The sequence below is a fragment of the Narcine bancroftii genome, chromosome 1, assembly GCF_036971445.1.
Source record: "Narcine bancroftii isolate sNarBan1 chromosome 1, sNarBan1.hap1, whole genome shotgun sequence".
Taxonomy (NCBI): Eukaryota; Metazoa; Chordata; class Chondrichthyes; order Torpediniformes; family Narcinidae; genus Narcine; species Narcine bancroftii.
In genome coordinates, this window is record NC_091469.1 from 167043678 (window position 1) to 167056731 (window position 13054).

The following is a 13054-nucleotide window of genomic DNA, read 5'->3' on the forward strand; positions in this document are numbered from 1 at the left end:
GCAGCAAAACTCTGCATGCCAAACTGCATGAGTTTTTCAAACTTTGTTGGGACCAAGGTAAACTGCCTCAGGATCTTCGTGATGCCACCATCATCACCCTGTACAAAAACAAAGGCGAGAAATCAGACTGCTCAAACTACAGGGGAATCACGTTGCTCTCCATTGCAGGCAAAATCTTCGCTAGGATTCTACTAAATAGAATAATACCTAGTGTCGCCGAGAATATTCTCCCAGAATCACAGTGCGGCTTTCGCGCAAACAGAGGAACTACTGACATGGTCTTTGCCCTCAGACAGCTCCAAGAAAAGTGCAGAGAACAAAACAAAGGACTCTACATCACCTTTGTTGACCTCACCAAAGCCTTCGACACTATGAGCAGGAAAGGGCTTTGGCAAATACTAGAGCGCATCAGATGTCCCCCAAAGTTCCTCAACATGATTATCCAACTGCACGAAAACCAACAAGGTTGGGTCAGATACAGCAATGAGCTCTCTGAATCCTTCTCCATTAACAATGGCGTGAAGCAAGGCTGTGTTCTCGCACCAACCCTCTTTTCAATCTTCTTCAGCATGATGCTGAACCAAGCCATGAAAGACCCCAACAATGAAGACGCTGTTTACATCCGGTACCGCACGGATGGCAGACTCTTCAATCTGAGGCGCCTGCAAGCTCACACCAAGACACAAGAGAAACTTGTCCGTGAACTACTCTTTGCAGACGATGCCGCTTTAGTTGCCCATTCAGAGCCAGCTCTTCAGCGCTTGACGTCCTGCTTTGCGGAAACTGCCAAAATGTTTGGCCTGGAAGTCAGCCTGAAGAAAACTGAGGTCCTCCATCAGCCAGCTCCCCACCATGACTACCAGCCCCCCCACATCTCCATCGGGCACACAAAACTCAAAACGGTCAACCAGTTTACCTATCTCGGCTGCACCATTTCATCAGATGCAAGGATCGACAATGAGATAGACAACAGACTCGCCAAGGCAAATAGCGCCTTTGGAAGACTACACAAAAGAGTCTGGAAAAACAACCAACTGAAAAACCTCACAAAGATAAGCGTATACAGAGCCGTTGTCATACCCACACTCCTGTTCGGCTCCGAATCATGGGTCCTCTACCGGCACCACCTACGGCTCCTAGAATGCTTCCACCAGCGTTGTCTCCGCTCCATCCTCAACATCCATTGGAGCGCTTACATCCCTAACGTCGAAGTACTCGAGATGGCAGATGTCGACAGCATCGAGTCCACGCTGCTGAAGATCCAGCTGCGCTGGATGGGTCACGTCTCCAGAATGGAGGACCATCGCCTTCCCAAGATTGTGTTATATGGCAAGCTCTCCACTGGCCACCGTGACAGAGGTGCACCAAAGAAAAGGTACAAGGACTGCCTAAAGAAATCTCTTGGTGCCTGCCACATTGACCACCGCCAGTGGGCTGATAACGCCTCAAACCGTGCATCTTGGCGCTTCACAGTTTGGCGGGCAGCAACTCCTTTGAAGAAGACCGCAGAGCCCACCTCACTGACAAAAGGCAAAGGTGGAAAAACCCAACACCCAACCCCAACCAACCAATTTTCCCCTGCAACCGCTGCAATCGTGTCTGCCTGTCCCGCATCGGACTTGTCAGCCACAAACGAGCCTGCAGCTGACGTGGACTTTTTACCCCCTCCATAAATCTTCGTCCGTGAAGCCAAGCCAAAGAAAGAATTATATATCCCGATTCTGACTGCAAGGGACCCACTCTGGATTTCACCAATCTTTTCCTCTTGACATATCTATAAAAGCTTTTGCAGTAGGTTTTTATGTTTGCCGCAAGCTTACTTTCGTAATTTATTTTTTCCCTCTTGATTAATCCCTTTGTCCTCCTTTGCTGCATCTTGAACTGTTCCCAGTCTTCGGATTTGGTACTTTTTTTGGCCAATTGATATGCTCTCCCTTTGGACCTAATGCTATCTCCAATTTCCCTTGTTATCCACGGTTGAGTCACCTTTTTTGGTTTATTTTTATGCCAAACCGGTATAAACGATTTCTGCAATTCTTCCATTAGATCTTTGAATGCTTTCCATTGTCTATCCACCATCAACCCCCCCAGAAACACAACCCAATCAATCTTACTCAACTCACATCTCATAACATCATAATTCCCTTTATTTAAATTCAGGACCTTAGTCTTGGTTTTAATTTTTTCACTCTCCATGGAAATGAGATCCAGACTTAGGGGTGGACAGGTGACATGCTGAATTGTGTACCACCTGGGAAAATAACGTAATTTACATAAGTATCAATTTTTATCAAAAATATGGAGCCCATATTGACCACATGATGGTTTGAAAATTTGAAGGACTCTCTGAAAGCCTGTCCTGTTGGTTACCCCCAGCTTCATTATTATTAGCATTTTTTACCTTCTCCCAACTTATTTTTCCTTCTTTGATATACTTTGGGGGAGAGTGGTTGGGTGGGGGATGGACAGAGGGATTTTTATATATATATATACCACATGTAATATTTTTCTCTTGTAGCTTTATTGAATACATGGATTTGGTTTTAAAGTTCTTAAATAAAATTTTAAAAATATTCATTGCTCCATACCTCTGAATTAGCTTGGAAAAAGGAATTTAACCACTCAATTGAAATTTTATCGATTACAAAGCTCCAAATTCTGGGCTGCCTTCTGTAGCACATACAAGCTTCCCAATTTGGTTAAGCTTCAATGAGCTCCAAATGTGGTAAAAATCCAACAAGCCCCTAATTTTGTTACGAACCATGTATAACGAGCAGCAATAGGCAATGAACCAGTGTTTAATTTTAAAGCACTAATTTTATTTCTAACTCTTAACCTATCCTTAACACTAAATCTACCCCCAACTATGCGCAGTTGTGTGTATGTTATACCCAGACCATTACAGTCCAACCCAACATCCAGAAAGTTACTTCAAAGTTGTCTTTTAAATTCAGTGTTAAAGTGTAACCCTTTGAAATTTGATGCCCAGATTGATGATGAACTGATGGGAGACGGGAGTTGTGGCTGCGACAGACTCATGAATTCTCCTTGCGTTGTCTTTGAAGAAATGTCCATCCACATGAGCTGTGGTCAAAACACTCCTGGTCCTTTTGTAAGCAAAACTCAACTGGGCTGCCTCCATGAAGCTTCCAAGACCTTGGCACCAGTCTCTTCAAGTAACTTCACTGCTAGTCGCATTTAAAATGATGCCATCTCTCCAAGTGACCTTCACTGTTAGCCACAATCAAAATGAAGCACTTTGCTTCCCAAAAAAACCCCTCCTGGCACAGGCCAATCCACCGAAAAGGCCCAGTCATTCACAGAGCCTGCTTTGCTCTGAATTCCATAGAATGGCTGGTCACAAGAGCTGCTTCAAACAGCTGTCTTCTCTCCAACAGTCTTTGCAAATGTATTGAATTCTGGATCAGGTGATGACAAACTTTCCCTCAGTTCTTCCAATGGTATCAAATTATTGCTGGGCTGTGACTTGTGTTGTGCTTCTGTTAAATGTTAACTGCGAGCATTCAGTCCCTTCTATCTATACTGTCCCTAACAGTGATAATCACATTTTACTAAAACAGGACCTCATAATGTAACTAATCCTGAAACCATGTCAATATACTTCCTCGACTCCATTCATCTGTATCTTATTGATAGTCTCTTGTGCGACACCTTATCAAACGCTTTCTGGAAATCCAAATATACTACATCAACCTGTTCCTCTTTATCTACCGCACCCATTATATCCTCAAAGAACTCCAGAAAGTTTATCAAAGACCTGCCCTTTCTGCATCTGCCTGATGGAACCCCTTTGTTCTAAATGTCTCACTATTTCATCCTTAATGACAGCTTCAAGCATTTTCCTGACTACAGACATTAAGCTAACTGGCCGATATTTACCCGTCTTCTGTCTACATCCCTATTTCAAAAGTGGTGTGACATTTGCTGCCTTCAAATCTGCCGGGGCCTGCCCTAAATCCAGAGAATATTGGTAAATGACTACGAACAAATTGACTAAAACTCCCACCATTTCCCTCAGTTCCCTGGATGCATCCCATTGGGACCAGGGGATTTATCTGCTTTCAGCCCCATTAGTTTGCTCATTATTCTGAGGTATGGTCCAATTTAATTGAGGTTAGAAAAAATATCTATCACTTTTTAAAAAGCATTTTGCTAAATGTTTCTTTGGCTGTCTAGATACAGGGAGAGTAGAAAGTGCAAAATAAATACAGCGGCATATATTTGTGTAATAGTCAATCCCATGTAAAAGTTACTCCCTTTTTTTTGGCCCAATTACTTACTTGACCCATTCTCAATTCCTTGGAATTGGAGAGGGTCCATGTTTTACATATATCCCATGTAAAAGTCGACCCCCTATTTTTTGGCCCAAAAATTGCATTTTTTCCACATTATGTGTAAAAATTTGGTGTGAAGTAATAAAAATGCATCAGCATGAATAAGGGTCACAACCTCTCTGCAGCTTAGGTCGAACACAGTATTCACGTCTGAGGGGATGAGGTTCTTGGGAGTCATTATCTCGGAAGATTTTTCGTGGAACCAACACACCAATGGCATCATGAAGAAAGCCTCTACTTCCTCAGGAGTTTGCGGAGGAGCTAGTGGAGTAGTTCAAGTGAACCGGTACGGACTTGAAGGGCCGACATGGCCTGTTTCCGTGCTGTAAACGGTTATATCACTACCTTTTTTGTAACAATTGTTTTATCGAGGCCCTCACTTCCCCATCGCCACTCTTTGGCATGCTGGACGTGTCTTCCACCATGAAGACTGACACAAAATATCTGTTCAATGCCTCAGCCATTTCCTCATTACTCAATGTCAATCTACCTTTCTCACCTTTCAAGGGAACATTGTTGATTCTAGTCACCCTTTTCAGTTTTATATATTTATAATTTTTATGCTATATTTTTATACTTTGTGCTAATTTACCTTCATAATCCTTCCTTATTTAAAGAGTAGATCCTGCCTGACCAACCTATTAAGAGTTTTTTTGAAGAAATCTCAAGTAGGATAGGCAGAGGGATGTTAAAGATGTTATATATTTAATTTTAAAAAGGCTTTTGATTCCTGGAATGCAAGGGCTAACGTATGAGGAACGTTTGGCAGCTCTTGAATTGTATTCATTAAGAATGAGAGGGAATCTCTTAGAGACATTTTGAATTTTGAAAGGTTTTGACAGAGTGGATGTAGATAAGATGTTTCCCTTGGTGGGTGAATCAAGGAAAAGAGGAAACAGTTTTAAAATTAGTTATCCATTTAAAACAGAGGAGGAGGAAGAATTTCTTTAGTCAGAGGGTCATGGATCTGTGGAACTCACTGCCTCATACAGCAATGGAGGCCAGATCACTGGGAGAATTTAAACAGGAAATTGGTAAATATCTAATTGATCGGGGCAACAAGGGATTATGGGGAAAAGGCTGGAAATTGCAACTCGGTGTGAGTATAGTTCAATATAGTGTCGAGTCATGGAACATACTCGATGGGCCTAGTGGCTGCTTCTGTTCCTTTATCTTGTGATCATGTGAAATAACTCTAACTAAAGCCCAGGTCCAGCCCTCACTATTCAACAGACAACTGGATGTTCAAGGTCCAGATCATTTATTTGGCATGTGCCAAGTACATTAAGCTGCAGGATAGTTACAGAGGCTGTAAAGATCAGCTGGACAGAAACAGGATGATGGACACAGTCCCACCCTGGTTAGAATGACGGGTGTGGGGTTAGATCAGCAACAATGTCCGGCTCACTTGTGGACCCGCTGGTGCTTCAACAGGCCGGCTGACTGGGTGAAGCCTTGTCGCAGCTGAAGGTCCTCTCCCCAGTATGAACCCGCTGGTGCCACAGCAGATGGGAGGTCTGAGTGAAGCCCTTCCCACACTCAGGACAGGTGAAGGGCCTCTCCCCGGTGTGGACCCGCTGGTGGGTCAGCAGATGTGAGGACAGAATGAAGCCCTTGCTGCAGTCGGGACAAGAGAAGGGTCTCTCCCCAGTGTGGACTCTCTGGTGCTTCCGCATGTTGGAGGACTGGGTGAAGCTCTTGCCGCACTTGGGGCAGCTGAAGGGCCTCTCCCTAGTGTGAACTCGCTGGTGGGTGAGCAAGTGGGAAGTCTTGGTGAAGCCCTTGTTGCACTCGGGACAGGTGAAGGGCCTCTCCCCGGTGTGGACACGCTGGTGTATCTCAAGGTTAGACCTGTTGGTGAAGCCCTTTTCGCATTCGGGGCAGGTGAATGGCTTTTTCCCAGTGTGGTCCCATTGGTGGGTCAGCAGGTGGGAGAACTGGGTGAAGCCCTTGCCGCATTCAGGGCAGGTGAAGGGCCTGTCCCCAGTGTGGACCCGCTGGTGCCTCAGCAGGTGGGAGGTCTGGGTGAAGCCCTTCCCACATTCAGGGCAGGTGAAGGGCCTCTCCCCAGTGTGGACCCGCTGGTGGGTCAGCAGGTGGGAGGACAGAGTGAAGCCCTTCCCACACTCTGGGCAGATGAACGGCTTTTCCCCGGTGTGGCCCCTCTGGTGCATCCGCAGGCTGGAGGAGTAGGTGAAGCCCTTACCGCATTCGGGGCAGGTGAATGGCCTGTCCCCAGTGTGGACCCGCTGGTGGGTCAGCAGGTAAGAGGACTGGATGAAGCCCTTCCCACATTCGGGGCAGACAAATGGCCTGTCCCTGCTGTGAAACTTCTGGTGGGTCAGCAGGTTAGATCGCTGGCTGAAGCCCTTGCCGCACTCAGGACAGGTGAAGGGCCTCTCCCCAGTGTGGACCCGCTGGTGTATCTGAAGGTTGGACCTGTTGGTAAAAGCCTTCTCACACTCAAGGCAGGCGAACGGCTTTTCCCCGGTATGAACCCGCTGGTGGGTCAGGAGGCTTGAGGTCTGGGTGAAGCCCCTGCCACACTCAGGGCAAGTAAAGGGCCTCTCCCCAGTGTGGACCCGTCGGTGTTTCAATAACTCACTTGACCATTTAAAGTTCTTCCCACAGTCGGAGCACTGAAGTGGGTTCATCACTGTGGGGAGGAGAGGGTGTGGTCAGGGGATAAAGCAATCCAGTCTTGGCCTGGGGCACACAGAGCGTGCTCAACCTGATGGTAGCTGGTGGAGAGCTGGGCAACGGGTTAAATCAACAATGGGACGAGGGCCCAGAACCAGGGAGAAGCATCCTCTCGCCGGGCATTGCAAGCCCTGGATCCATGGGGGACTCCGTTCTTGGACCCAGTGTGTGCTCTGCTCTCGGTGCTAAATTACCTTCGGTCCCCGAAAAGCGCCGGGAGCTTTGGCGTAGCTCACGTGCAGGTGTCGTCACTTGCTACGTGCCTGCACGCTCCCTTCTTTCACACGTTGATGCGGCACGTTCTTGGCTGAAGAGGTTTCTGGGTAATGTTCATCGCCATGAAAAGCATTAAGCAATTTTCTTTAAACAAAGCTGATCTCGGGCCCATGTCTCCCAAATCAATCTCCCCTGTCGTGACTGCCTCGATGGATGAAACAGGCCGCCAATCAATGCCCAGAAAGTTCCCGTCAACGATGTCGACAGCAGTCACTGTGTTAATGCTGATAGTGGAATAAATATTCCAGGATTATTTCCCAGCGCCTCCTTGGAACATATCAGGCAATATTTTGAATAAACGTGAGATGGGACATTGGGAGGTGCTGGCCTGCAATGTTGAGGATTCTTTTTCTCTTCCACTGATGCTGGTCGACCCACTGATTCCTCCAGCAGAGTGGAGTGACTAGTGCAATGTTACTACGGTGCCAGGCACCTGGGTTCAACTCTGGCGATATCTGTAATGAGTTTGTACCTTATCCCCATGACCTGGGTGGGTTCCTCCCAGCCTCCACAGAAAACCTCACGGGTTTGTCAGCTAATTGGTGTAGTTGGGTGGTACGGGTTCATGGGCCGGAAGGGTCTGTTACTGTGCTGGATCCCTAAAATTAAAAATAAAAAATAAGTTTTGTTTCAGGTTAGATTAAAACCCCTTTTTATTTGTAGTGTTATGGAGTATATACATTTGGTAAAATTAGAGTAGATTACATACATACAGACATTTTAAAACAGATTTTATTTGAAATACTGAACGTATTCAGTAACATTGCAGGATCTGTGGAGAATGCTAATTGAAATGTTATCATGAAATGAATAGACCATTGTTTGGAGGAGAAAAACTGGCTGTTTAAAAGTACCTACAGTATGCTCATAGAAAGGTCACTCATCGGTTTTGTTTATCTAAGACAACAGCTTGACCAAGAGAAGGATAACTCCTGTGGTTTGCTGAAGAAGGTGGGGTTTTTTTTTGCAAGTGAGAGAGAGATAGAGAGGTGAGACCAATTTCAACAAGCTCTCTCAGCCAATGTGTGTGTGACACTGAAAGCAGCTGAACAGTGTAAGCCAGGAAGCTGGTTGAAACAGAAAGCTCCAGAGCAATGGATGGCTGGAAGTGCTATCTGTCTGATGTTTCTCTTGGAATAAGTGGAACAGAAAGGAACTCTGTGATATGCCTGAGAGAAAGAGGTCATCATCTGGAGAACCCTGATGGGGCAAGTTTCATCAATTAAACATTGAGGTGACTACTGGTGGTTCCAGGAAATCCTGGAACAACAAATCTCTTTCTGCAAACCCTACAAGAACCTTCCTGAGCGATAAACATTTATCTTCCAAGCACCAAAGCCTGGTGAACTTTATACATGTTAAAATCTGTGCACAGAACAAGAATTGCCTGCAACCAGAGAACTTGGAAGAAGGAGAAGTGAGATTGAACTGTGAACCAAAGAATTTTTCTTAAAATTTACAGACACATTACATATAGGTGCGCTCAGAATTAGAAGGGGGTTAATTTGGGTTGGTTAAGTATAGAGATGTTAAAGTTTGATTCTGTTTTCATATTTAAAGTTAATTAAAAATAACTTTTGTTTAAATAACGACTTGTCTTGGTGAATGTCTATTGCTGCTGGGTTTTGGGGTCCTTTGGGCTCGTAACAGTAGTCTAAAAGCCCAGTTGCATCGGACCCTCCGCTATCTGTCCCCTCTCCAATTCTGATCGAAACGCTGACCCTGATTAACCATATTTGCAGACACCAGACCAGGTTTCACGTGTCCACTGATCTTTTTCACGTGTACTTATGCCCCATCACTGGACCACTTCACTCTGTCAGACCGCGGCTCACACTGTTCAGCCAACACGTGGATGAGCAGAAATTTTCTACACGCGAATCTGGGGAAGATGCTGCCATTGTGTTTCGACCCAGCACAGCCTCAACTTCCTGCGACACAGCAGAGGTTTTTTTTTATCTCCATCTCCAATTCAACACTGCACTGTTACCGTCACCTGGCTGAGTTCATCATCTGATGGAAACCTCATCTCTGCCCTGTTTTACCAACACACAAGAAATAGGAGGACCCTTGTGTCAAACATCTACATGATCAATGTCTCTCATCACCTTTACACCCATCAGGCCACCCCTCACCCTCTCTATTATTCCACAAAGGAGTTGTGTCTGAAATTCATTTAATGAGGCACCCTCCACACTTCATTGGGCAGAGAATTCCACTCCACTCTGGAAGAAGCACTTCCACCCTGCCTGCCTTAAATCCAATTCCCAGAATGGTGAGGTGTAGACCACACCCTCCCGCCTCCTATCATCCTTTTACATGTTTCTGAAAAATCCACCCCTTATCGTTCTCAACCCCCAGTGAGCAGCGGATCAAGACAACTCCCTCCCTCCTCATGGGATCCCCCCTTAAATCCGTGGGGAGGAGCAGGGGAGGCCGTCCCGGGTGCGGGGCGGGAGGGGGCCGTCCCGGGTGCGGGGCGGGAGGGGGGGGGGGCCGTCCCGGGTGCGGGGCGGGAGGGGGGGGGGGGCCGTCCCGGGTTCGGGGCGGGAGGGGGGGGGGCCGTCCCGGGTGCGGGGCGGGAGGGGGGGGGGCCGTCCCGGGTGCGGGGCGGGAGGGGGGGGGGCCGTCCCGGGTGCGGAAGGGGGGGGGGGCCGTCCCGGGTGCGGGAGGGGGGGGGGCCGTCCCGGGTGCGGGGCGGGAGGGGGGGGGGCCGTCCCGGGTGCGGGGCGGGAGGGGTGGGGGGCCGTCCCGGGTGCGGGGCGGGAGGGGGGGGGGGCCGTCCCGGGTGCGGGGCGGGAGGGGGGGGGGGCCGTCCCGGGTGCGGGGCGGGAGGGGGGGGGGCCGTCCCGGGTGCGGGGCGGGAGGGGGGGGGGGCCGTCCCGGGTGCGGGGCGGGAGGGGGGGGGGGCCGTCCCGGGTGCGGGGCGGGAGGGGGGGGGGCCGTCCCGGGTGCGGGGCGGGAGGGGGGGGGGCCGTCCCGGGTGCGGGGCGGGAGGGGGGGGGGGGCCGTCCCGGGTGCGGGGCGGGAGGGGGGGGGGGCCGTCCCGGGTGCGGGGCGGGAGGGGGGGGGGCCGTCCCGGGTGGGGGGCGGGGAGGGGGGCCGTCCCGGGTGGGGGGCGGGGAGGGGGGCCGTCCCGGGTGGGGGGCGGGGAGGGGGGCCGTCCCGGGTGGGGGGCGGGGAGGGGGGCCGTCCCGGGTGGGGGGCGGGGAGGGGGGCCGTCCCGGGTGGGGGGCGGGGAGGGGGGCCGTCCCGGGTGGGGGGCGGGGAGGGGGGCCGTCCCGGGTGGGGGGCGGGGAGGGGGGCCGTCCCGGGTCGGGGGCGGGGAGGGGGGCCGTCCCGGGTCGGGGGCGGGGAGAACGGTCCCGAGCCGGGTTCTCCCGTGATAAGCAGCGCTTGTGTTGACCAACCGGCCCTGTCCCACCTGCCCGACCTGCCTCCCTCACGGACAGGTGCCGAGCTGCTCCCGTCCGCTCCTTCATCCGGGGCCGAGCCACAGTCCGCTCGGCACCGGACCAGTCTCACCTCCACCCCCGCGCTCAGGCCGCGGCCTCCTCCGTGGACCGGCACGTTACCGAGGGAACGGCGCGACGGACCGCTGGCGGGGTGACGTCAACGCACCGACGCCTGGGCGAGGACGCCTTCATGTCTCATGCCATCACTGCGCGTGCGTACAGTGCATTCTCCACCCTTTAGCGGGTGTGATCGGCCCCCGGACAAGGGGAGAAGGGATAAAGAGGGGAGGGAGGGGAAGAAAACGAGGGGCATCAGGGAATCGATCCGGGAAGGTGGTGACATCACTGGTGGTTCCCTGCTCCACCTGCTGGCCGCCTGGTGTATGTGCAGCCCCTCTGATTGGCCGGTGAGGATCACGTGCCGAGCCGCCATGTTGGATCCTGCAGCCTGTGTGTGAGGAGGGTTCGCGGGTGAGTCGGGGATTTGGGGCCGTTCTGTCCAGGTTGAAGCTCATGAATATGTATGAGGGCGGGGAGCAGCTGCTGGGGCCCGAACTGCTGATCTGTGGCTCCGGGGCCGAGTTTGTTGTGGAGGAGCCGCAGGGGGCCGGGCCAGTTTGGGGCCGAAAGGCCGGCAAACGGGCCTATTGGGGCCAACGGGCCTATTGGGGCCAACGGGGGGGGTGGGGGAGACTGGACTGGACACTGGACTGGAGGGGCCTCAGTCTATTGGGGGTGGGTCAGGACTCAGACTGTTTGGGGAACTGGCCTGAGGACTTGGTCTATTCATTGTTTGGGAATAACTGGCCAGCGAGTTCATAACGTTCGTGTCGTGCAGTTATTAATTAAAGAGGAGAAGGTGATGTCATGATAATGAATATGCATGAGATGTATGCAGATAGAGGTTGAGCCATTAACTTGACTGGAGGTCAGAGGGCATGCGGGCGATGTAGGCAGGCGCAGAATGGTGGAATAATGGAAGCAGAGAAATAAATACATGCCGATGTTCAACGGGTAAATCATGTGCTGATGGTGCTATCAATTTCACGTTTTGGCCACAAATGTGACATTGGCGACGAGGAGAAATATGTTGGATTCTCAATCCGTGGCTTTGAGCTGGAACGTTTCATCATGGCAGTCACAGGAGCTGAATTTCTAGCACTTCGCGGTGTGCAAGCACTGTAAATGTGAAGTGGAAGGCATAGCTTAAAGAGTTCAAAGCTTACGCCGACAGTCGTGGCTTATTTCTCGATGGGAGCACAGCGGAGCAGAAAGCGTAGCAGAGGGCGTTATTTCTCTTCACCACAGGACCTGCAGTTCGCTTTTGAACACTGGAAGGAAGGAGGAATACCAGAAATCTGCAGATGCATTTAATGCACACTATGTGGTGACACCGAATGCCACATTTCAACACCATTTGTTTCGCAAAACAAAACAGGAAGATGGGGAAACGGCGCCCAGTACGTGACGAGATTGTGACAACTGGCTGTTGGATGCAATTACGTGGCAGCTGATTTGTACAACCAGTTATTGGATCAAGTCGTGCATCACTGCAGATCAGACAAACTCAGAAAGCGACTGCTGGAAAAAGGGGGTGAGTTGAAAATTACCAATGTTTTAGCAATTGCTGCTGCATTAGAGGTTGTTGAGGGGCAATTTCATACCTTGAAACTGAAAGATAACTCAAGCCAGCCCAGTAAAGACAAAGTTGGTCAACAAGTAAATAGGCTCTCGCATAGTCATTGCCAGTCAAGAAATATGCCGACACATGACTTGGAGTGTTACAGATGTGGAGACAGAGGTCATTTTGGAAAAGACCCATGCTGCCCAGCAAAAGGCAAAGTTTGTAGAAAGTATGGAGGTAAAGACCACTTTGCAAAGAAGTGCAAAAGCAAGTCAAATGCAAACCAGAATGGGAAGAGTACAGCTTCTAAGGGCAAAGCTTGGGGGAAAAGAAAGTCTCCTGGAAAGAAAGCAATTATGGACAGAGAAAGCAAGGCACTATTCACCATATAGAAGGTGACCCAGAAAGTGACAATGATGACGACAACCAGGATGGGCAGAAATACTATCAGTTTACATTGAATGAGGACCATCATGAGAAAGTCCCAGTGATAATTGGTGGTGTGACAGTTCCGGTCATTGTAGACTCAGGCAGTGACAGTAATGTAATTGACTGACACTTGTGGGAGAAACTGAAAAAAAAAAGATTATTTGTACATCAAAGAAGTGTTCAAAGAAACTGTATCCATACAGAGCAACTAAGCC

At 50.0% G+C, this 13054-nt stretch overlaps 1 protein-coding gene across 1 annotated transcript in view; it reads right to left on the reverse strand.

Annotated features, from left to right (window-relative positions):
• The window catches only part of LOC138736096 (zinc finger protein 850-like), a 50602-nt gene extending 39471 nt beyond the window's left edge, over nt 1-11131 (reverse strand). The window contains 2 exon segments of the mRNA XM_069885011.1: nt 5902-7930; nt 10857-11131. Of these exon segments, the coding sequence (XP_069741112.1) occupies nt 5902-7009 (1108 nt within the window). The 5' untranslated portion in view covers nt 7010-7930; nt 10857-11131.
• Between the last annotated feature and the right edge of the window lie 1923 nt (nt 11132-13054).